Here is a 25668-nt window from a genome sequence, read left to right as displayed (position 1 = left end):
GCCTAATAAAGTGGCTGCTGAGTGTAGTTATTTAAAATGATGCTTTTATAGATTTTTGGCTAGAACTTTAGCTGACGCCACTTTGTTTACTTTTCATATTTATGTTCTTGTGGATGCAAAGGAGTCGAAGCGGCTCAGAGTCCAGTGGAATTTCTTTCTGAACAAATTTTCTCACGCGTCACCTCGACCTCTTCCCAAAACGTTTTAGTCTTTGTGCCAGTGAAACAACAGAGTTGTTTCAGTCTGTGTGTTTAGCGCATATTTCTGTTATTATAGTGATTTAACTTGTCACAAGCTTTAGCCAACTGTGGTGTGTTAATCTCAGTCCCTGCAAGTGGAGCGATCCAATTCTCTGCTGCGATTTTAGTTTCTAAATCTGCTGAAAACGCGTTATAAAAATTCAGATTTGACGCCCTTCCATTTATCTACTTCTTTCTAGCTATTTGCTGAATAAGACGCAGACAGTGGCAGTGTTGGTCAGAGTATTCATTTATTTATAGATGAAGTGCCGTAGTGAGTCTTGATACATGACTCTATGTGGGCGCATTTTCAGCAGTCGCAGTCCTATGAATCTACGGAGTGTTTTGTAGCACATGGGGAAGCAGTCTTTTCCCTACTTAAGCCTAAAATAGTAACACAGCTTCAGTAACGCCAAACTCAATAACTTGGGAATCTTTTAGCTTTTGCATATTAATCAACATCCTTCTCAGTGACTACAGTGACTAAGTGGCAGGTTCGTGAATGCATCACTTGGTGCACGGGAGCAGTGGCACAGATTGGTGCTGGAGTTCAGGCAGTGGGATCAGGATGCATCTCAATTGAAACGCATCCATTAAATACACATCGAGCACTGGTGCCCTCTGAGCTGTCTGCTAGGCAGTGAGGGCTCATGGTTCAGCACAGACTGGGGGAATGACACTGAGCTTGAATCCTTTTTGGCAGTTAGCATCACTTAGAAACGTGATGAGGGATTTCTACAAAATGCGGCAACAAACAAAAACAACAACCAGTCAGCCGCTGTGGGCTGAAACAGTTCAGCGACCGAGAGTCGGAGTGAGAGTGAAAGCTGTTCAAACAGCTATAATTTCAGCCAGCTGATCGCATCATTGACCAGTACTGCATGACAGAGGCTGAGCGCACATAGATGTACCTGCCGAAGAGGCCTCGCGGTATCGCGAACACAGCAGAAAAACGGGGCAAACCCGGAGAGAGCGGAGCGTTAATCCGCTGAAGGAAGCGGAGTAATCAACCCCGGGTTTAACATTCATTTCACCACATCGCTTACTCGCTGCCACTAAACACAGATATCAGCAAGGACATCACACACTCTGACGCACGCGTCTCCGAGGCACCGTTACACAGTCGCGAGCGGATCATAGTCGCGAGTTTCGGTTAATTGACACGCGAACCACGTTCACGTGCTGCCACAGGAGACGCGCGCAGACGCACACGCGCTCTTCAACTTCTCTGCCATGCACGCGCTCATCTATGCTGGGAGATGGCGTAATCTCTCACTGCCACATGCTCGAGTTGTTAGCGTGACAGCTGCACCCAGCTAATTAGTTGCGTTATTATTGGTGTGTGTCTGCGTCTCAATAGTCGGAGATAAACTGTGAAACTAAACGTGACGGCTTTCTCTGTTTATTCTGCAGCGTTTCAGTATTTTGGTCAAACTGACACGACACAAAACACTAAAAATATATTTTTATTTATACTGATCTTATAAATCATGTTTCTAAACTGCAACAAATTAACAAGTGCTCCCCCCCTGACTGTCTGCGGTGCATATTAAATGTTCTTTTGTGTTTCCTGGCTTTACCAAAGTAGTCTCGCCCTGTCGGCTGAGTTGTCTCCCGCGTATTTTCGCATACAGGCGGCATAAATTTCATGTCAGCTTTCCTCAGTGCCATGTCGCTGCCTCGTCAAGCAGCAGCTTGAAGCAGCCAGGTTTCCTCGCTGTCAGTCGTGAAGGATTCTTGCATCAGCCAGGCTCCCTCCTACATTTCATATTCCCACTGATCTGTAATCCCATTCATTCGTCAGACGCATTTGCAGCCTTTGTTGAAGGTTTTAATATCGCGTTTGGTGGTGGCTTTTATTTTTGGATGTGCTGTATTTATTTAACGTGATTTCCCAGAAATTCACATGAGAAAATATTTCGTATTAAAACCTAGGTTCACCAGTTTTTTACCACCAGTGTTTTTAATATTTTTGGAGTGCATTTGAATATTTAATATACCACTTTTGTGGGTTTATAGCATCATATTATAGACGGCGCTTTTACAAAAAGATCTGAGGTTAGAATCATAAAGCAAACCTGATTTAAATTTACCCAGTTTTACCTTTTGAATGTTGTCTTCTCACGCACACACCTGCGCTCCTTTTAGGGTTGCTATCTTTAGGCTGCACCCTGGCAATACAAACATCAACTTCTCTTTCAAAATGACCCAAATGTCCTGTGAAGAAGCGCTGCTTGTGATGAGAGCTGTGTCTCTGGCTATGACCGAGAGATCAAAGAGTAGTTTTCAGCTGAAGTAGGAGCGTGGACAGTCACAGTGGCTTTTGCGCCAGACTGTCAACACAAAGTTCTGCTGTAATGTCCCGAGGCACATGAAGTGAAAACATTTGAGAGAAACAATCTGACCCGTGCTGCATGCTGCTTTTTGGCCACATCAAACCCAAAATCAAGTCACTGCTGGTGCACAAAAAGGTGACCTTGAAGGAAATGGCACCTTCAAATGAATGAGCCTGGTCAAGTGGTCACAGAACTGACTGGGAAGCAGTGTGTGCCGCGCATCTATTGTGGATATCTCTGGTTGGAGATGTGCCTAATGTGTGTGTGTTTGTGTGTGTGTGTGTCCATCCAGGTAAGGTGCGCTGGCAGGATTTTGACCAGGATCTGTATGTTGGAGCCACGGTGGTCCGGCCAGGTCAAGACCCCTACGCCAGAAACAAGTTCAACCAGGTGGAAAGTGACAAACTCCGAATGGACAGAGCTGTACCAGACACGAGACATGATCAGTACGTACCTGTGTCACTGCACACACACACAGCTAATATGTGAAACACAATGACATCCCTCTTAACTTCTGCTTTTTCATGGGTGATCGAAAGGGTTTTTTTTTTTTTGCGAATACATGCTGTCTTATCACATTCGTTGATTTGACTAATTGATCCCAGACTGGATAAGATCTCTCAGGAACTCTCGCTATTGTGGTTACAGTGGAAACCAGGAAGTAGCAGTGGAGCAGACACTGTCTGCCTTAGTGCTAAAATAAACCCACAGGCTGTAAAAGCTGCGTATTGTTCTGCTTGTTGTAACGGACAGAACAAAATCATAAAATGACTTCGTTTGGATTCTTTTATTAGAAGAATATTAGGTTTTAGTCAGCTCAACAGGCCTTTTTGGCAGTGAAAAGTCCATTAGCGTTGTATAAGTCTGGTTGCATGTCCTAACTTCTGGTGCTACCCTTTTGTTAATAAAGACAGAATCGCTGGATTGTGTGAAAAAATGTCAGCAGAAAGGCCTTACACCTAGAGAACAGGCACCGCTGAAGTGTTGAAATATTAAAGAGCAAGTTTTTACTTTTTCTAATACAGCAGCAGAAAAAGGGATTTATATATGTAGTATCCAAAATATTTGGAAACCATTTCCTGGACTTGTAGAGACTTCTTTATCTTGGATATATCTCACATGGACTAAGCAATACTAACAAATAACTTCTTAAGAAGCAAGCATAAACAAAACGTCATGGTGAAAGTTTAAGTCCTCTATATTTGGTATGATATAGGGTTTAAATGATTAATACAAACATTCCATATCACGTGTTTAAACTAAGATATTTATTAATGCATATTCTCATTCAATTTGTTCCCTTTAAACACATTTCAGTGAAGTTGTGACAGGGTGCAGCGTCATCTTGTCTTTAAACACCACTGTAAGCATGTAAGAACTGAGGAACAGTTTTGGTTTCTTATGGTTTTTAAATTTCATGATGCACCAAATACTTTGAGCGAGTGAAAAACCGAGACTACGGGCTTTATCACGTGAACACTTACAGTGGAGCTGTGCCGCTGCAGTACGCGCAGGTTGTGGTTTACCATGGTCTTGCTGAAACGAGCAAGTCAGCCCAGAAAATCTCCATGACCACAGACGTTGCTCCAAAACAAGTCCTTTTTTCCATATCGTACAGAAAATAGCCTCCAGTTTTCCTCTCCGCCTCAGTTGCTCCTCCGATCGCTGTTTTATTTCTTTGCAAAGGGAGAGTTATTAATGCAGAGAGAAACTGCATTCAGTGATGCTGATTCTTGCTCGAGTCCCCGAGGCCGTGCAGATATTTCCACTACAGAATTGCTTGTTTTCATCCAGTGCTCCCTGAAGCCATGAAAGTCATAGGCATGACAAGTACCAAGCTTTTATTTTGCTCCATAGATAATTGCAATCTACCGTGCATAAGTTCTTCAAATTCTCTGTGGTTTTATTTTTCATAATCTTATAGAATTTTAAAGACCCCTCCATACTTTGCTTGTGAAATACCTTGAAATATGTTGATATTAGACTTTTTTGATGTTATTTATATAAAAAGAACATGATTCCAAACATGTTACTGACCTACTCCATAATAGTCTAAATGATTAGTCCAGCTGCCATAGTTAAAGTAGTCACCTGGCCTTACTTATATGTTGGTCAAAAGTAGACAGTTGGAGCCATTAGCCTACTAAAAAGAGCAAGGATGTGTCTCCTATTGATCTGGTATCGATGTCTTTGTAATTTGTGAGCGTGCTGCAGCAATCATTGTGAAACATTTCCAGGAGGAAAAAATAGCCCAGTTGTTTTTGTTTCAGCAAAAGCACCTAGTTGTTTTCAACGCAGGATCAAAATGACTTGAATCTCTGATGCTTTTTCCCCCCAGTAGAAATGAACACGAATACAGCAACTATGCAAGTGTGACAGCCAATACTAATGGCACACCTTCACACGTGATCTTGTAAAACGTATCTGTTCTGGGTTTTTACCTCCAGGTTTGACAGAGTGGCTGTAGTTAAGTGACAGATGGAATAGAAAGTTTTCTTCATGCCCTTATCGGCTCCCTCCTCCTCCTCCTTCTCCTCTCTGTCTTGTCACTCTCCTCTCATGTAGTGCCCTATCACTCATGTTCCTTACTTTAAATTCGGTGCAGGATTTGTCTTTTTGGGTATGCTCGCACACACAAATACACGCATACACAGGCACACCCGTCATCTCATGGGATTTTTGCCTCACGGTATGATAAACCCAGTGTCAATCCCAGCTGCAGCAGAGCATTACTCCATGAGAGTGTGTGTCATTGCATCCTCTGTGTGTGTGTCAGTGTCACTATGTGCGCCATCGTATTTATTGTGTTCAAAATCGCTTTACTGACCAGTTCCAGCTCACAGCTTGGCTCACACATTCGGTGACGTGATTGTTTGTGTGTGTGGGCGTGTTTGTCTACGCATGTAAGCATTCATACTTTAACCATTTTTTTCTCTTTTTTTCCCTAATTTTTATGTCTTTGGGGGGTTTTGTCTTGTTTTTGTGCAGTTGCAGACATAAGCAGTGGAAGTCAGACCTGCCAGCCTCGAGCGTTGTCATCACCTTCCACAATGAGGCTCGCTCTGCTCTGCTGCGGACTGTGGTCAGGTAGGCGTGTATACTGAGCTTTGTGTACTTTCAAATTCTGAGGCAGATGTGCTGTATTTTTATATGATCTCACTCTGTTTAGTGTCCTGAAGAAAAGTCCACCTCACTTGGTCAAAGAGATCATTCTGGTTGATGACTACAGTGATAATCGTGAGTTGTGTGAACACACGCAAACAAAGCTAGCATCATCAGTGTGAAAATACAAATAAACATCACTGCTCTGTGTGTGTCTGTGTGTGTTCCAGCTGAGGATGGAGCGCTGCTGGGGAAGATTGAGAAAGTACGCGTGTTGAGAAATGACCGCAGAGAAGGTACTTTAGAAGAAGAAGGTTTTATCATAACTTTTATGCCCGAAAGAAATCTCAGTGCTGCTGCACACCATGTGGGATGAAAGTGTTCAGTCTGGCAGCAGGACTGTTGTTTTTAATCACACTTCTTTTCTTAACTTCCCTCAGGCTTGATGCGATCAAGAGTTCGTGGTGCAGATGCTGCCACAGCACCAGTCCTCACCTTCCTGGACTCTCACTGTGAATGTAATGACCACTGGCTAGAGCCGCTGCTTGAAAGAGTGGCTGAGGTACGCGCGCACACAGCGTACAACTTCGTATCTTAATATCATTATAATACATTTGAGCACATATCCCAGTGAACAAACAAGTGAAAAACAATAGTTAAGATACAAATTAGATGGGGGGAGGTTTCCTCTTAAAGACTGGCATTGAATTTTCAGTTTTATCAGTCAGGGCACGCTCTGAAGAAGATCTCGCCAGACAGTGAAATTGTTGCACTTTGGCCATCTTTCTTCTAATACGACAGCTTGAAATGAAAAGTGCCCTTTTAACTGAGTTATGTTTGCATATAGCCTTGTTTTTGATTCTAATTGGTTTAAAATCTAAAGCAGAATAATAAAAAAAAAGAAGCTACTTTCAACTAATCCCTTATTCTAAAGGGGTCACCATGGTGTGTTGCTCTACAAGTTTGTACGCCTTGCCGACACAACCCAAAAGGGATTTGTTTCTCCTCCCGGGAAAGATACAAACTTTGTATCTTTTGCTTGTTGGGAGAATGTGTAAGCCACTACACTGTGGAGCCATTCCAAAGCAAAAGTGTGACATAAACAACTCATTCATAGTGAAAATGCCCAGAAAACCTGTTGAAATTTTAATTGGTTTCAGAGGGACAGAGTAAACCATTTAATAGACCAATAGAAGGAAACAAAGGCAGTCAGTTATGTCACTGTGCATTGATTGACACGTGTAAACACTACACTGGATTCAGCCCAATTTCTTGTGCACTGACCTGTTATCTTTAGTCAGAGTGGGGGAAAATATCGTAGATATGTAGCGGTTCGGTTCTTGGCTGCTCCGGTCTGCATGCCAAAGTATCACCGTGTAATTGTTAGACACTATTTAGTGTAGACAAAAATGCTTGTATGAATGTGTGTGAAAGGAGCATGTTGTTTAAAGTGCTTTGAGCGCTCAAATACAATCTATAATAATCAGTCCATATACCATTGATAAGTGAAAAACAGTTCACATGTTGTAATTGTGCTCATAAATGGTTTAAATGATGATACCATAGTTTGATCTAAAAAGAAAACGGCCAAAAAACTACAAAATGCTCATTTAAAAATAACAAAAACGCTGGAAACAAAATAAATCTTTTAGGGGGAAAGTTTCCGAACACTCACAGTCACTTTATTATTAGGTACTCGTCTTACCTACAACTCATTGAAAATATCCATTTAGCCAATCACATGGCAGCAGCTCAGTGGATTTAGGTTTGTAGATACAGTCAAGACAACCCGCTAACTTTCAACGTTGAATGTAGCGTGGTAGTTGATGCCAGGGGGAGTGGCCTAAGTATCTCATAAACTACTAATCTACTGGGATTTAACAACAGAGCCATCTCTAGGGTTTATAGGGAATGGCCCAAAACTACAGTAACTCAAATAACCGCTTGTAACAACCAAGATATGCAAAAAAGCATCTCTGAACAACACATTTGCCTTGAAGCAGATGGGCTACACCAAGCAAAAGACCGCACTGGGTGCCACTCCTGTCAGCTGAGAGCAGGAAACTGAGGCTACAGTTCAGACGGGCTCACTAAAATTGGAAAATAGAAGATTGGAAAAATGTTGCAACATTCAGATGTTGGAGTCAAAATCTGGTCAAAGGATGGATCCATTCTGCCTTGTATCAACAGTTTAGGCTGGTGGTAGTGTAATGGCAGAGTTTTGGACCTTTTACTACCAACTGAGCATTGTTTGGACACCATGGCTTGTCTAAGTATTGGTGCTGACCCCTTATGACCACAGTTCACAAGTTCTCAGTGGGCCTCAACAATCCCCAGATTTTTATTCAAATAGAGCAACTTTAGGATATATTGTGGATGATAGGTTTGTAGCTTGAACCTATTCGCTGGAACGTTGAAGGCAATATAATTACACAGCAAGCAAGACACAAAGTAGGCAAAGTTCTTCATGTTTCTCGTGCACGGGAGAGAACCGGACAAACGCCGTTCCTTCGCCTGACCCCAGTTGCTCTCGTCCGTTCTCCCGTAACACTGCTCTTTTATTGAGGTTACATGAATATGCATAGGTTCATTAACATATGACGTCTACATACACACAAAGAGTACCTTGCGCGCGTGTGTGTGTGTGTGTGTGTGTGTGTGTGTGTGGTCAGAGTGTGACCCCATAAATAACTTCCCTAAACCTGCTGGTCTGGAAATCCAACAGTTCATCAAACCAAAAGGCACTTAGACTAAGACAGATATAGCTACGTTAATCCTACCATAACACAATAAGACAAGGTACGACCTCTTCCCATACTCCCAGGATGTAGGTGTGCATTCCACACCAAGCCTTTGTAGCCTGCTAAAGATCACACATCCTATCACTACACAATTGATTATACACCTCTAAGCATATATGGTTAAATATTTCTAAGCATAAATGACAATCAACAATACAAAACCTAACAGTGGAGATTCCCATCATGGAAATGCAGTTGAAAAACTGTGATGCTATCATGTCAGTGTGGAATAAAATCTTTGAGCAATGTCCAGCACCCTGTCGAATCTGTGCCACGAGAAATTAAAGCAGCTCTGGAGACAAAAGTGGATCCATTCCCAAAATAGCAAGGTTGACCTGATAATTTCCCTGACCAGTGTATCCCAGTAAAATACGCATAAAATTGATGCAATTCATGTTTTTTTCCATCTAATCCTTTACACGGAGGCTGGGGTTGGCTACAAAGCAGCACCTCTGAGCTTATAATCAGTCAGTGTCTTGTTAACATTCATGTGAGAAACAAGGAGCGCATGACTACATTTCATTCACACAGGAATGTTGGGCCTGTTTTCATTATAAAAGCCCATTATCACAGCTAAACCTGACAGTGTGAGACATGCAGATCTTGATGGGTGACAAGATCTTTTATCTTTTGGGGCTGGCAATTTGATTTTTATTTCCATTAAAGGAAAAACTTTATAAACGCAAACCGAGCTCTCTTACAGATACAGTCTGGTGATATTTAGAGCGAAGCCTTTTTTTAAAATAAAGACTTCAAAAAGGAGCTTCATGATTGACTGTAATCTTAATCTGAAATGGGACACTGTTGTTCTTTAAAAATGTATCTGATTTGACTTAAAACAGTCTGATTCTGCATTTGATCCTCCCGAATGTGCTGTTTTGTTGTTCCCTCGTTAATAAATGCCTGGAGCCAAGTCTGAAACGCTGCGCTGTCAGAGTAATTCACTTTGTTTTTCTTTTGCTTTAGCTGCTTCTCTAAATAATGAATCCCACCATACACTGTGAAACCTTGTCTTATAAAAATGTCTCAGGCTCAAACAAATGAACTCCCCAATATCTGCAAGCTGTTTCTGTTTTCGTCATTCGGGCCGCTTGAGTAATCCTTTCTTCGAACTGCCGGGTGATGTGGCTCTGTGATTTTTAAAGCTTGGGTTTGTTTTGGTGTTGGTAGGAAATGGCTGATTAACGTTCAGTTTTACGTCATAAACGTGGCAGTAAACTAAATATAGAACATAAAATAAGCTTGCAGATGGGAATATTTACTTACGCTCTAAAATTTCGCAAACACAGTTAAGTGCTCTGAGTCCTTTGTAGTTCTGCATAATTTTGTCCTTTTTAATTAACTTGTAGTAAATATTTATTGATGATATTCCAAACCTGCATCCGTCCTTGAAGTGGCTTTGTTTAATTACTGTCTCCGTGTTTCCTTCTCAGGATAAGACACGAGTAGTTTCTCCCATCATTGATGTCATCAACATGGACAACTTTCAATATGTCGGCGCCTCTGCCGATCTGAAAGGAGGTAAAGTACACAAAAGACACACTCGACTCCTGTGTAGTCTAGTCAGTCGAGCTTGACAGCGAGGCTTTGCATTTATTACGGTTTTAGAGGATTTGCTTTTTAATGCTTTTCATTTACAATGAATTGACGTTGTTATCTCACAGCCGCATTAAGACCAGGTGTTTTGCCATCCAGTGCTGTAGCTCATAAACTGTTCTCTCCAGGTATTTCTCATACTTAAGGCGAGGCCTCCTGAGGAACATGGTATATTTCAAACTGTTTCTCACCAGGAAATGTTCACTGAACAGTGCCTCCTCTTCAAAGTATTGCAGATATTATCTTATTATCTCATTAGGCAGCACACATGATCCCCCACTTGTTCATCATAAATCTTTTAGACAGTTCCTTCTTTTATTCTGACATAGGCTGAATGGAACATCACGCCTACTTTGTACTGGAGAGCTGGTGGGTTAAAGACAGTTTAATGTCCAATCCAACTGATTTGGGCATGTGCCTTCTTGAGTATAACTCCAGTAGATGATATCCAGAAAGGACATTAATGAATTCAAGTTAATTAAATAATTGGTGTCATATATGTAATTTTACGCATTAAATATCCTTTTTTTGTCCACTGTGATGCTGATGGATATAGCTTACATACGGTGCAATGCACACTGGAAATGGAAGAACTACTCATAGCTTAAAAACCCCCCACTCTTTTTTATATTAATAATTAATTAACGACTTCACATAATAAAAAATTTAATGTTCTGAATGTGAAACTGCCGTGCAGTCGCATTCTTAATTTGGCTGGATTAGCAAGTGTTGGCACTTGCATTGCAACATTTCTCTTTTTTGTGTGGGTCTGTGAGGTATATTAATGTAAAAGCCAAAGTGGTGTACTGGCTGTGCTGATTGCAGTGTATTGTAGAACAGATACATGCCAGTTACACTAGTTTAACTCTCTCTGCTAACACTTAAACAGTTACAGCAGTTGCCTTTGAAGTCAGGCAACTGCTGATTTACCCAGTCATCTAATATGAACCTGCCAAATCCAATTATACAACCAGACTGCTACTTAATCCCAGCTAATGGTCATAATTGTGCAGTGTTTTTTTGTCTGTGTGTTTATGTTGGCAGGCTTTGACTGGAATTTGGTGTTTAAATGGGACTACATGACTCTGGAGCAGAGACGAGCCAGACAAGGCAACCCGATCGCTCCTATAAAGTAAGACAAACACACTTTCAAAAGTTACAGGTTGTATCATATGCAACTAACAGAGTATTAATCTACTCAATTTTTACCAATGCCTTCTCAATTTTCTTGTTTCTTGTATTTTTTTGGTTTTTTTCTGCCCCTCCAGGACACCAATGATAGCAGGTGGCCTCTTTGTCATGGATAAAGAGTACTTTGAGCAGCTGGGAAAGTATGACATGATGATGGATGTATGGGGAGGGGAAAATCTCGGTGAGTGGTGCAATTTAGAAGCTCATGGTAGACTGAAGAAAGTGTCTAATGGATGTCGCAAGAATAGAAAGTCTTGATTAGTGAAAGAATCAAAAATTGCATAAAACACAGGTATTAAAAGTGGAAAGTCAAGTGAAGTCGCAGGCATGTCCTGGGTTTCCCGTTTTGTCTCCAGGCTTTTAAGGTTTTAATGAGTGTTTTGGAAAATACACTCATTCACTTTCTTTGAGCAGGTTTAATAGCACAGTCCTATATGTCCATTGAGTATAATGATGTTATATCATTATGAAATGATAAATGTATAAAATGTTATAAACTTTTAATACAGAGACTAGAGCAGTCTGTTTGCATTCAAGGGCATGTGCTGCATTGGTTTGAATCATATCAAACCAAATTTGTGCATTTAAATGTTTTTGTCTTCTTTACACATTAAAGTTAGCCACGGTGTTCCACAGGGTTCCGTGTTGGGGCCGGTCCTTTTTACCGTATACATGCTTCCCTTAGGTAATATTATTAGAACTGCCCTCCATACACTTTCATTTCTATGCAGATGACACCCAGCTATATTTCTCAATGAAACTCAGTGATGACAAATAAATTGAAGTCCCTTTTTCTTTTTCTTTTAAAGCTCAAGCCAAGCATTTTGCTGCTGTCATCTGATCATTCAGTAGCGACTTTAAATAACGAAATAACCTTGCACTAAAACATAGCCTGATTTATTTACTTTTTGTTTTTGTAATTTTATGTTTAAAAAGACTTGAAATTAGTAATTGAAGCCATAAACACATCAAGAACCGGTTTACTGAGTCTGCTGATTCTATGCATCCAACAGGCAGTCAATTTTTTTGCTGTTTTGTTGACGTTATGTTTGCACATCCTTATATGCCGGACAGTGATTTGGCTAAACAAACAATGGAGGATTTTGTGAGCTTTGGATAGAGCTGGGTTTGCTGTTTCCTGTTGTTTGTACTCTCAATGATAAGCTACGTGATTACTGGCTGCATCGTTATACTTGACATGTAACTGTGATAATTGTATCAAACCTCTGATCTCATTCTCTGCAGAAAACCTAATACATGTCTCTCCAAAATGTTGAACTATATCTTTAAGACTTAAATGAGCTTGCAACTGTAATCTCTTTCCCTCATAAATGCTGCACTTTTGGCTCAGAAAACCACAAATTCCTGCCCAGTTATAAAATCTCCACTCCCCTGTGAGATCTGGTGCTAAAGCAGCAACGTGGATTTGCCTCACACTGTGATCAACTCATGAGATCATCTGGGTGCCCATGCCAACAACGAGATAATAGAAAATCCTTCAGTAATTTGGTTGTCATATCTAGGTAAAAGATGTCTTCCTTAGTACAGTTGATCTTAGGAAATTACAGTGGCAGTGTAATAATGTTTAGAGTCAGTGCAGAGTGTGCACAATAGAGCTCATTTGCAAACAGTACAATGATATAATAGCAGCTGTGTCTCCCTTTTGCTTTTGTCTGAATGCACTTGGGAAATCGGTAAGAATAAACAGCTGACGGAGTGATTCAGGCTCCTCTCGAGGCGGTCCAATGAATCAGAACTGGATTGACAGTTCAGACATTGCTGTGCTCATTTAAAGAACGCTCATTCAAATGCTGGAGAGCAAATCTAACAATGTCAACACACTCCAAACATTCATGATATGCAGATGTGGATTAACTTAACTACTTTTTCTTGGCTTGTAGTAATTAACTTACCTGTTTTTATTCATTTTTTCCGCCTGCGTGTCTGTCTGTGTTTTTAGAGATCTCATTTCGTGTGTGGCAATGTGGCGGCAGTCTGGAGATCATCCCCTGCAGCAGAGTTGGCCACGTCTTCAGAAAGCAGCATCCTTATACCTTCCCGGGTGGCAGTGGCACTGTGTTTGCAAGGTGACACACATGCAGACACACACATACAAGAGGACCGAACACTCATTTAACCAGTCAGGTTACACGCATCACATAGTTCATCAAAATTCCCCATGTTGCAGCCTGTGCATCTCCATAATGACACTACAGTTAATGCATTTGGGTTTATTTGGTGACTTTAGCTCAGAAGGTGAAGCCACACAGTTCTCTATTTGTCATATCCAAAAACACACCAAAGCCCAAATGCATTCTGAGGTTAGGCCCAGCCTTCCATATCATCAGTATGTGAATGGGTAATCAAATGCAAAGAGCTTTGGATAATAGCAGTACTTGAATTCATTCTATTTATTTATTATTATTGCTGCTGAGCATATATAAAAAAACTTGTTTTCTCCTTACATAAAATATGGGAGGGAAAATCTCTATTTAAGTAGTTTCACTGTAAATCACAAGAAATGTGGAGGCTAAATGGACTGTCCTTTATATATAATGCTTTTCTAGTCTTAATGACCACTCAAAGCACTTTTACAGTACAAGCCATATTGCTTTTATCGATCACGCACATGCATAGGGAGCAATTATGTTTACAGAATTTTGCCCAAGGGCACTTAAAACATGCAGACCGGAGAAGACGATGATTGAACCCCTGACCTTTCTGTCAAATGGTGACCTGCTCTAACACAACCCACTCTTCATTTCTAAGAGTCAGTTAAAGTTTGGAGACAGTTTGACTCAACTGTAGTGACATTTCAAGACCAAATACTGAGGATGTTTATCCTGAGGTTCAAATTTCACTCACTAAATTTAATGTGGAAACAGCCTTTGAGAAAACATTCCCACCACAAGGTTCATTTACTGGATCCTCCGGGGCCTTTTTGTCTTGTCACGTGATTTTCATCAGCAGATGAGTTTGCTGTTTAGCTTGAAACTGAAGATTTTTGATTTACACTTTTCTGTGCAGCAGAACAACCGCACAGAAAAGGACTAGAGATTTAATTCATAGCTCGGTAGAACCCTTAGAGGGGAAAAAACTGTGGATGAAATTCAACATTAAACCAACATTTATTCAAACAGTGTCAAAGATTAGACACCACTGGTGGACTGCTAATGTTTTCATCAGTTTCATAACACTGAACACAGTCTCATATTAGTTGCACAACCATTCCTAACAATCGAAGACATCACTTATTAATCAGTGGGTGCAGTGGAGTTCTCTATTACAGAGCAGAGCAGCTTCATCTGTGCTCTGAGGCAGCGCCTTGCCCTTCAGCCTGAATCAAGTCCCAGACAGCATCCCTGTGGCTGCTGCAGTGACTCTGGGGACCTCGGAGACGGCACCTGTTTTGTCTGCCTGGATGACATTGTAATTGTTCTTCAGGGAGCAGCATTTCACAGCAGAGTTATAATAGGCGTGTTGTGGCAGCAGCAGCTTGCTATGTGACAAAAAGCCCCTGTGGACCTAAATAAAGTTTGCAGTGTGTGGTGTCTGTATTTTTGGGATGCAGGTGCATGAGAGTAAAAAAATCCTGCAAGACAAAGAGACTGCACATCAAAATAAACCCTTAAAATACCGTAATAATGATAGGGCATCTAGTGTCACCACGGTCGCTGGTAACCTTCAGATGTTAGAAGAGTTGTTTTCTTGAAGCTTCTCTTCCAGTAAGTGGAAGCCGAGTTTGGAAATGTCTAGAAATATGTGAGCCTCACTAAGACAAAACCACTGCTCGCTATTTAAAACTGCGCAACTCATGGGTTATAGAGAATTTCTGCAGAATATGAAAGGCTTCCGGCAAGCGCGTCATAACTTTTGCTTTTGGCATCACATAAAGAGGCACTTAGTTTCCCTATAATTTGGTCAAAGCATTTACACTTTAGGGATTCACAGGTAAACATAATGAAGCTGATTGTACTGCAGTTATGGCTATAATTAACCCTGCTAGCAGTTTTAACCCTATTTTTAAGTCTGAACTGTGAAATAATTGCCTGAAAATTCACAAAAATAGTAATTGGAGTGCTTGTTTAACTTTCTCACTATGTTATCCTACTTTATGAGACACTGCATGAACCAGAGGAGCATATCTGTTCCTAAGAAACTGGATTGCAAAAATAGTGTTTGTGCAATCCATAAACAGTGAGGCCGATATAAACTGGTTCCAGTACTGAGGTTTGCAAACTGGGAGAGCAACAGAAGCTACTAAGGTCTCAGTGTTACCCCCCGTTGCTATAATCATCATTGCACTCTTTCTCTTGTCTTGATTTGGTCTAAGGAAGGACTGTTAGTGTCATACTTTGAGCTGCTCTGGACTGCAAAGATTGAGTTGTATTTTATTGACTCCAGCCGACACGTAGTCTGTCAGAAGTCCGTTACATCACTCGAAAAATAAAAATCTGACAAATTGTCAAATGTCACACGTCAACACTTTGTTTGGCAGCATGCACACGCTGTTGACCAACGGCTGCAATAACAGGGAAAATAAACACACATTCACATTTGTACAGCCAGGATAACTGTGCCCTCTGATGGCTGTCGGGGGGTGTATGAGCAGGCAGTGAGTGTGTCACAACCACCAAACAGACACGTCCATTCAGGAGTCGTGCAGTGTGACACATACCTTTCTGTCTTTTTTTTTTTTTTTTTTAAATCCTCACCGACTCTCGGTCTTATCCTCACCCAATGTCTCCCTCGCCTTTGTGCATTTTCTTCTTCTCACCCATCCATCAGGAACACAAGGAGAGCAGCAGAGGTGTGGATGGACGAGTATAAAAACTTCTACTATGCCGCTGTCCCCTCAGCAAGAAATGTCCCCTATGGGAAGTAAGTACTATGAAGTATTAGCCCTGTGGGAGTTGAACATAATAATGGAGCTGGATCATAAAATTACAAAGGCAGCCACTTGAATGGACATAATAATTATAATTGTACTGCCAATTAGCAGAATGTAAGCCATAAAAGGTGTAATTTTTCCCTTTTATACTTAAGTGAGGATGTTAATGTAGCTCAGAAGAGGACAAAAAGTCAGTGGCTGATTTACAATACCGGAAACGCTGCTGTTATTTATGCCCTAAAGGGATGACAACGCTCCTTAAAAAGGTTGGCGCAGGATTGTTTCAAGCGTAGTGACAGCGTCAGTCATCCGCCATTAAAAAAAAAAATACCTACAGCTGCTGAATGGATTGACATTCATGTTCTTTAGGGGGTGACACCTGCTGACTTTGTGATCCTCTTAGTTTTATGCCACCAGCAGGACAAAGTAAGTACTGTAAGTGTGTTAAGGAATGCTTTTCACCCTTATACTAGTTTCCTTCTGCTTTATGCCACACATCCAGAAGTCTACACAGCAATAAGCACTTTCGCATTCAACCAGAGTAGCTAGACAGCACTATATATGCTTATTATGTGACCTTGTGGGAACAGACTTGGCATCTCCCCTCTAGTGTCAGTCCAAACAGTTATATTTTCCCCAAAGGATCTAGACTCAGACATGCCCCGAGCCTCCACTCTCTCCCCTTACAAAGCGACTGACGAGGCGTATAATTTAAACATGAAACCACAGCTGATTCAACCCTTTAATTCTCTTCCTCCATCTCCTTCCTCTCCCTCAGTATCCAGAGTCGTTTGGAGATGAAGAAGAGATTAAACTGTAAGCCATTCAAATGGTACCTGGAGAATGTCTACCCTGAGCTGAGGTAAGAAAATGAGGGCAGTCTGTGCAATATGATGGAGCCAGTGTTACACTGCATGACATGTAATGTTGTATAATCAAAACTAAATTGCATTTACCAAATTGTTAGGAGACCACTCCTCAGCCAGAAGTTTGAAATATGACTTTGTGCTAATGTGTGGCGGGATGTTTTATACACAAATGAGACTGCAGTGACGCTAATGCCCAACCAGGAGTTATGATTCAAGGTCATTATTACATTTTCACAAGGTTCTCAGGTTCGCAATTAGTGGCTGATGTGAATGAGTCCACAAGTTCAGCAGAGAGCACCTCTGATTTAAATCTGACTGCTAGATTGCACCACTCCCAGCGTTTTTGCTACATTTTGCCTGAAGGTCAAGTTATGACCGCTGTCACAGACTCTGGTACTCTTCCAGGTTGTCAGATAGGCAAACCTTGAGCTTGAATGTACTTTTAAGTAAGTACAAAGTTGCTTACATCTAAATCTGTTGAGCAGCGTTGGTGAGAAACAAAGATTTTTTTGAGGATTACCAAAAAAACCCTTATTTTTAACACACCAGAATCACCATCGCACACTGGAACAGTTCAGGTTGTTTGGACCAAATCTTCTCCATCACATGTCTCAGGATAATAAAGTAGAACTACTGCTGATAGGTTCATGGGATTTCTGCATATCTGTGAAATGCACATGTGCAACTGGTCAGAGTGGGACTTTCAGAGAGCGTATTCAAATTTAGCATGAGCCTGGGGCATGGTGTATCACTGCACAGTGAAACAATCTTTAAAAGCATAAAAACCACATTAAATCTCAGGCATACTTCTTGCTTTTATGTTTTCACAGGGGGAAGAACATTAAAATTGCACCTTTTTAATGCTTCTAATTTGAATAATTTAACTTTTACAGAAACATTAAAGCCCCATTGTCCTGTTTTGTCAGAAGAAAATTGACTATTTTCCTCTCTTGCTGTATCTCGGCCTGTACGCTTTCTTTGTTTGGCTTTTTAACAGCTTGAAAAACTGAATACACGCTTCACTAACACTTTTTCGTGTGTGTGTTCAGGGTCCCAGATCACCAGGACATTGCTTTCGGAGCCCTGCAGCAGGGAGGAAACTGTCTGGACACCTTGGGTCACTTTGCTGATGGTGTGGTCGGCGTCTATGAATGTCACAATGCAGGGGGAAACCAGGTAGCGTTACGGCGAGGGGACACCCAGGTCAGCTTGTAAAATCCTAACCTTAGAGACTCGTGAGTGGCAAGTGGTGTACATATGGTGAAAGCACAGGGGGTATGATAAAGGATTTACGTATTTAAGGTCACAGTGCCATACTTAAAGTAAATGTATTGTAATCAAAAGGACAAAGATGTTTAAACACGAGGTTGTTAAGACAAGAGTAGAGCAGATCTATTGAAACTTTAACTTAAATATAGAGTAGTGCATAACAGCATTTTAACATTGTTCTTAGAGGAAATGTACAGCTCTTGGAGTACCTTGAGGAGGATACACACTATGTCTGTGTGTGTAAGTTTGTGGGGAGTGTTTCTGTCAGCAGTTTCTCAAATAGTTGAATCCTGAAATAGAATGACAGGTGTAGAGAAGAAAACTGCTGTCGCTTCGAGTCAGCGATCGCTGGCTTTTTTTGGATTTACGTGTCTTGTTTTACCCTCGTGGATTTGCAGGTCTTTACTGTTTCCAGTGTTGCTTCATAAATACAGCAAATACAGCTAAGAAACATATCTGCTCACAAGTGGAAAATGTTCAGGACATGTACCAATATTCCCAAGGTCAAACCGTGAAATATTAATGGTTGTGCAACATCCTTTAGAAGACGAGACAGAAGAGGAGACGCTTTGCTGTAATTCACAGGGCCACATTTGGCAAAAAGCAAACATGGTGCTTTATTATCCTCTTATATGAAAAACGTTAGAATTGGAAGAGGGTGTACTTTGTTTTTACTATTCATTTTTTAAAATGAATAGTAAATGAATGAATGAATTTTTTTTTTTTTTATTTCTACCAGGGGCAAAAAACAAACAAAATTGTGAATGTAGTCAGTAACAGCTGCGGTGCTGGGAGGGCAAAATGAACAACCTTGGATTTTGGGGGGTATGAGAGACTGGGGAGAATTTTAAAATGCAATTTTATCACCAAGCGGAAGTGGAAAACTGAAAAACTTGGTTATTGATTTTTAATCCCACATAATGAAAACTGCAAACAAGTCATTCGCTGTGATGTTATTCAATCCGTTCTAGCCATTCTCAAAGAGACACAATAGAAGTGAAGTACCACAAATAATGTCTCCATTTTATTCACACTCATACCAGGCAGTCTCTTTACTAAACTAACGGCCAATTATTATTGTTGTTATTGTTGTTATTATTATGGGTTTGTATACTTTCTAAAATTTATTTAAAATATACAGAGATTTTCTCAGCCACCAAGCTTTACCTGCTGGGTTTATTTAATGGCCTTAATGTGGCTTTAACATGGGCACTGTGTTCTCAGAGCAATCAGAGTCCTGCTTGTGAGATTTCCACAGGGAGCTCCAGATTCTCTCTATCACGATGCTGCCCATGGTGCCCATTTTGCAAAATACATTTTTGTTATTTTTCCTGTGTAAATAAGAGGAAAACATGATCATTACTTGATATAAAAGACGTGTTATTAGATAAAGCCTTGCTGAGAACATCCCAGCATGCTTTATGTGTACTAATATTTTACGTGTATCCATTTTTATAAAGGAATGGGCTCTAACCAAGGATAAATCGGTAAAACATATGGACCTGTGTCTGACTGTGGTGGACAGAACAGCTGGTTCCCTCATCAAACTACAAGGCTGTAGAGAGAATGACAGCAGACAGGTAAACACACACTGAAATCGCCTTTATTGTTGTTTATACCCCAAAAAAGGTACAGCGTTCAATATTTGTGACATTGTGTTGTTTGTCGTCCAGAAATGGGAGCAGATCGAGTCCAACTCGAAGCTTCGTCACGTGGGCAGTAACCTCTGCCTGGACAGCCGCAGCGCCAGGATGGGCGGACTCACTGTGGAGGTCTGCAGCCCGAGCCTCACCCAGCAGTGGAAGTTCACTCTCAATTTACAATCGTAGGGGGCGCTCCAGATCCCCGGAAGACTCGGTATAGCGAAGAGAAACACCTACAGACTCCTGAGATGCGGCTAAAAAGATGAATAGACTCAAGAAGAAAGACAAACTCTTCCTCCTTCTCCTCCTTCCTCCTCCACAGAGGTACAGCCAGTCACGTGCGCACCCTTCTCTCACCCATCTCCCTAAACGATGAGCCACGCGTAATGAAGGGAGGGGCCGGGAGACCCAAATGGAGTTAACAGGAACCTGACTGCATGTGGTGGATGGATGGTGGCGATCACGAGGATAAAGGAGACGAAGAGGCTTTTGTTTCAAAAATACATACCTCAGTGTTTTCTCATTGATGGTTCCAGCTGCAAACGGCGAAATTGTTCTTCTCCTTTCTTTAATGCTGGTGGAAAGAGAATTTTTTGGTGTACTTGTTTTATTTTCTTATTCATATTTTTTTATTTCTTGCTGTTAACTGTCCACAGAGACTTGCTTTTTTTCCTTCTTCTTCTTCTTGGAAGCATCCTGTAATGGCAGATGGAGCCTTCAGGTTGTGGTTTCGGGGAGGTGTGGGTTGTTGAGTGATGTGAAGGGAGGAAATGGACTCGAGGCCTTGAGCTTTTCCTCTCGTTTATTCTCACTGGTTTACAGAGTCAACCGAGAGAAAAGAGGCAAAGAATGCAGTTTTTCTACAGACTCTTTCTTGGTGGAGGTGAAGACAATCTGGGAGGGTTTTCGCTGCTGTGCATGGGGTTTTTTTCCCCCCTCAGAAGTGTTGTGAATGCCTCCCTGAAGATTTTCCTGTCTTTGGGCTGTAGTACTGGCTGCTGCAGCCTCCAATACTTCCACAGAGAAAATACCCAGAGAATAAGTCACCAGTCTCTCTTTTTTTTCCTTTTTCTTTTATTTTGGTTTACTTTCTAATCAAAAAATGGAACCAACTTTTAAAAGGATGTTTTGAGTTTCAGAAAGACCAGTGATTAAAATGGTTTTCTTTACATACTCTCGCTGCTCTGTGCCTGCTCCCCGTGGAGAGGCTCAGTTTTAATCTTTTTTTTTTTTCTTTGTTTTTCCTGCACAGCTGCTTTCCTTTGCCTGTGTCTATATGTTGCCATTGTGGAACGTTTACTGTCTAACAATCACATCTAAACTGGATTCATGTTGCAGCTTGTTCTCCAGAGCCAACAGGTGTTGCCTGCTAATGTGGCATTTCTAATAACACAGTAATGAGATTACCAGTAATGTAGAGTTTGCATAGATGTGACTGAGATGATTGCTTCTCCTCTTCCAGCACTTTTACAAAGTTAAAGAAGAAAACTACACTTAGACCTTGCAGGAGGAACAATGCAACCCTGCAGCAAAGTAAAGTGGGGTTTGTTTGGGTTTTTTTAATTCATCGAGGTGTCAGACGTCCGTCTCTCTATTGACAACGGCAAACTGTGCTTATTCCAGCCTGAGAGCAGATTTCATGCAAAAAGAAAAGTCTCGACAAGTAGCGAAGCAACTTCTGACTGCATGTATCGCCGACATGTTTCCAGCGTTGCACTGAGTCACAGTGATTTACATCAACATATTTTTTTTTCCTCTAACTTTCCTGTTAGATGAGCCATCTGTTCTGAAGTTTGGAACTGCAGTAAACAAGGTTTTACTGTTTGTCCTCACTCTGTTTCTGCAAGAGGAGAGCAGATTTTTCTGATTGCACAAGCAGGACTGTGCAGCTTTTGCTGATGCAAAGTAGAAATAAGAATACTCTTTCTTTCTTTCTTTTTTTTTTCCTGCCACACTACTATGCAGATCAACAATATCTTGGTGTCATGAAACGGTGCAGTTTTTGTTACCAGGTGGTGTTACTGATACGATTTGCAGTACATTTATCTGTTTCCGAGTCCATTAACTCTTGCCTTTTAAATAGTTTGTTTGTTATGTTTTGTTTCTAATCTCCTTTAGGCTTTCACATCACTTCCTCATCTTCACTGCTATGGTCTCCTGTGCTGTTAGTCACCGATGAGTAATGACAGTGGAGTTTGGGAAAATTGCGCTTGATTAAATTTAGTGTGACTCATCACTTGGCGACCTCAAGGCAACTACAGGAACACAAAATATTTCTGAACAGATGTACAGTTTGGGTACAGGAAAGCTGAAATCTCAAGTCATCTTTAAAGTCGTGCGCTCTCTGCTTTTCTCAGTCCTTCCCGCTCTCGTGCACACTCACATCCGAAACTCCTTTGGTTTTATTTTATTGAGCCGCCAACTGACAAAGACAGCTGGCCTCGGTTGCTTTGCTGTCTGATACTTTTTTTTTTCTGTGTACCTGTTTGCCTTGTCTTATATGTTCATTTATAAGTGGGGTGAGTGGAGCTGAGAAGGTCAGCTGAAGCTGCAGCTGGTTTGAAAAGCCTATCCTGTGACTTGACAGGTTGCTGCATTGTGCTGCAGGGCAGGGGACCCACAACATGGCACGAGGCCAGAGAGAAACTCAGGCAAGGCCCTGCTTAGAAAAATTTGGTGTTGCCTTTGATGCTAAATCCAAAGGCCCAAATCTGATTTCATGATGATGTGTTACTTTAAACATGGAAAAGTCTGGTTTGGTTTGGAAAATGCAAAACAAAATGAAACACTTTCAGTGTCTTAAGTAAGCATGGTTGCAATACAGGAGAAGCATTAAGTGAAATTTAGGTTTGAACATCAGTTTTCCATTTCAGTGTGTGCTGTGAAATCAGACGCTTCAGTGGAGATTTTAAAGGCAGGTTACAGGAGAAATAATCTTATTAAAAGTAGAAAAATATAAAAATGTTTAATTTAGATGTATTCTTGAAAGGGCACCATTGAAGTTTTTTTTTTTTTTTTTTTTTTTTCTTTTTAGCTGATTCTCAAAGGGTGTAAATGGGAAGATCTGTCATAGGATACATGCAAAATCTGTCTCGGTTTAGATGTGTGCAAGTACACATTTTAGTAGTTAGTTCATTTACTTTTTCATCGCCTTATCGTCTAGATTATTGCAGAAATTGTGCAGCCTCTTGAGTAGTGGTGATATCTCAGTCAGCATAGAATAAGTGAAGGTTTCCAACATGCTGAGGTTTTATTTAGTAGTTTTTAGCGCCCTCTATTGCCACACATGATCAGCTGCGAAACAAAAAAAGGAAGAAGGACTTGAGGTAGTTTCTGTCTTTGCTTTATAAGATCTCCATGTGAGTTTGCTACTCCGCAGAAGCAGACTGTGCTCACCTGAGTGACCATGTCAGTCCTGTCTGCAACAGTTCCCGTGTTGTCTGAAGCCTTTTCTTTTTAAAGCTAGTCTTATACTTGTCATAAGGTTTGCTATTTTATTTCTTAATCTTTTTTATGTTACACACAGAAGAAATGACTGTAACACTTAAGTGCAGCGCCTCATTTCAAAAGGATGGTTAAATGTTTACATCTTTTGCACAACGTGCCAAATTTCCTTTTCCGAATTTGCTGTATGATGAAGAATAAGAAGGGGTGAAAGTCTTTGGAAAACAGTCTCGGAGGACTTGTTCCGTGACAGGTTGCTTGCAGTGTAATGAGTATCTTCCCTCCAGTCTCAACTTGTAGAAGCCACTGTGGCCAGGACTGCTGTTATCTGCTGGTCTTGTGTCAGTTTTATGATAGAGAGGGGATTAAAAATGGTCGTTTGCGTGTTTCCATGTCTTAAAAACTTTAAAATATTCTTTAAAATATCCATTAGAGGAGTAACAACTCTGAAACATAGCTCAACAAAAGTCATCCCCAGTATCATATCATGGTTCCATCTTTTCGTAGTGCGTTTACCTGTTTGGAGCCATTTAATCAAAAGTTAAAGCGTGCTAGGCTGCATCACAATAATGCAGAACATTTTGTTTTGGTTGTGATCCAATTATGACCAAGTGATCTTGTGCGTATAAAAAATAATTTTAGGTATGAGCCAAAATGATGACGCACAAACCAAAAAATGCCTATTGAAATAAATTTACAAGGGAAAACATCGAGTAAGAAGAATATTACTGACAATCCCGCAGATGGTCGTCTTCTTTAATAACATAAAACGTGAGCTTGAGTCAGTAAATAAGAGCATCCTACCCACTGAGCCACTAGACATTATTTATTTCGCTGTGGAGGGAAACAAGGGGTTATTTGCTAGAGTTAAACAAGAAAAGGAAGCTTGAAGCAAAATCTTTGTGTTCGTTCAGCTTTTCCTTTAAACGGAGAAAAGTTCAGTCACGACTTGTCAAAAACCTGGGACGTTTTCCCCCTATCGGCCCACCTCAAATCCCCTCATAGGATTAACAGAAGAAGGGCCCTCTCTCTAATAAGTGAAAAGCCCTGCTGAGACATCCAGCTCAGGACTGCTTAAGCTTCTCCGTCTTCTACAAGCGGCTGTGCCAATGTAAATGAGTCGGGGCACAATAGGGGCAGATCATGCACAGCAGACAATACACTGTAAAAGTCTCATCAACTGGTAATGACAGATAATAACAGTAATCAATATGGGTGGGATATGGGGTGGGGTGTGAGCTGGTGGGTTAATGTGTTTTCTGAGAGGCATGTGGCTCTGAATGGCTGGTATTCACATTACGAGGTGGCTGATGCAACCCGAGGGTTCACACATGTAAAAGTGTATATTTTTGTATATACCTACATCAGTGTGTGTACAGTATGTACATATATACACAGTGTACTCAGCTGCAGTTCCTAGTTTTGTTGTCAGACTGTACAGCGCTTCTAACTGTTCCCTGTTTTATAGATGATGCAGAAATTCAACTTTGAATGAGGAGAAATGATTAACTTAAATAAATACATTTATATATATAAACAAAAGTGTGTGACGTGTTTTGCCTTTTTATTTTTGCTGTTCAAGTTTTGACAGTCGACAACCCTAAACATGCACCATATGTACAGGGATTAAAAGGTTAAGTGTTGTTGAATCCATCTGTCAGCTGGAAGTAAATCCAGTTCTCTCAAGTTTTCCTTCATTGGTTGATCTTTTAGCGATTTGCAGTGTGGCAGCTGTGCATGAATTTTACATGTATTCTTAGGCTTTAATATTTAAAGAAGAAAAGTTTTCCATCCGTCAGTCAAGCATTCCCATATGGAAAAGATATATATAAATCTTATAAAGTTTGTATCTGTCTTGTGTGAAACTTGTATGAAAAGCATATAAGTGTGAAAACAGATATAAGATCCGTTGAAAAATTATATAATGAAACTTGTATGTTTTGGATACTTACTAAAACAATGTATGAAAGTAATGCGAAAGTGGCCACTTTCATGAGTAAATCATGTAAGCCTTATATGATTTACTCATGAAAGTGGCCACTTTCATGAGTAATCACATATAAGTTTTTACTATTTCTTTTCCGTATGGGTTGTAGCGCGCTGGCCGAGTGCATTAGTGTGAGTATTGTGCTACAAGGCAGCATATGAGTGACAAAGCAAAATTAATGCAAGACTTTTAGAAATGAATGATTTGGCAGCACAGTGTGACTCTAATAGATAATGACAGATAATCTACTACCAGTCACTTTATTAGGTACAGCTGATGTCTCTAGATTTCTACCGTGAC

The 25668-nt window shown here is 40.7% G+C and overlaps 1 protein-coding gene across 2 annotated transcripts in view; it reads left to right on the top strand.

The window, feature by feature from the left end:
- Window positions 1-24923, top strand: part of galnt2 (UDP-N-acetyl-alpha-D-galactosamine:polypeptide N-acetylgalactosaminyltransferase 2) — a 67714-nt gene extending 42791 nt beyond the window's left edge. Inside the window, exons 3-16 of one of the 2 annotated variants that reach the window (XM_085398755.1) lie at window positions 2868-3021; window positions 5564-5662; window positions 5745-5812; window positions 5908-5973; window positions 6118-6239; window positions 9912-9999; window positions 11119-11206; window positions 11343-11446; window positions 13226-13352; window positions 16054-16146; window positions 16935-17018; window positions 18075-18201; window positions 19755-19874; window positions 19968-24923. In XM_085398755.1, coding sequence (XP_085254881.1) covers window positions 2868-3021; window positions 5564-5662; window positions 5745-5812; window positions 5908-5973; window positions 6118-6239; window positions 9912-9999; window positions 11119-11206; window positions 11343-11446; window positions 13226-13352; window positions 16054-16146; window positions 16935-17018; window positions 18075-18201; window positions 19755-19874; window positions 19968-20123 — 1496 coding nt within the window. In that variant the 3' untranslated portion in view covers window positions 20124-24923. Of the gene's footprint in view, window positions 1-2867; window positions 3022-5563; window positions 5663-5744; window positions 5813-5907; window positions 5974-6117; window positions 6240-9911; window positions 10000-11118; window positions 11207-11342; window positions 11447-13225; window positions 13353-16053; window positions 16147-16934; window positions 17019-18074; window positions 18229-19754; window positions 19875-19967 lie in introns of both variants that reach the window. The other variant, XM_085398680.1, reaches the window with a different exon arrangement.
- The last annotated feature ends 745 nt before the right edge of the window (window positions 24924-25668 follow it).

Source organism: Rhamphochromis longiceps, linkage group LG1 (genome assembly GCF_057381845.1).
Source record: "Rhamphochromis longiceps isolate RC_006_pf linkage group LG1, R_longiceps_female_GT1.1, whole genome shotgun sequence".
NCBI classification, from domain to species: Eukaryota; Metazoa; Chordata; class Actinopteri; order Cichliformes; family Cichlidae; genus Rhamphochromis; species Rhamphochromis longiceps.
The sequence above is the reverse complement of the archived record's forward strand: the minus strand, read 5'-3'. Positions and strand labels throughout refer to the sequence as shown.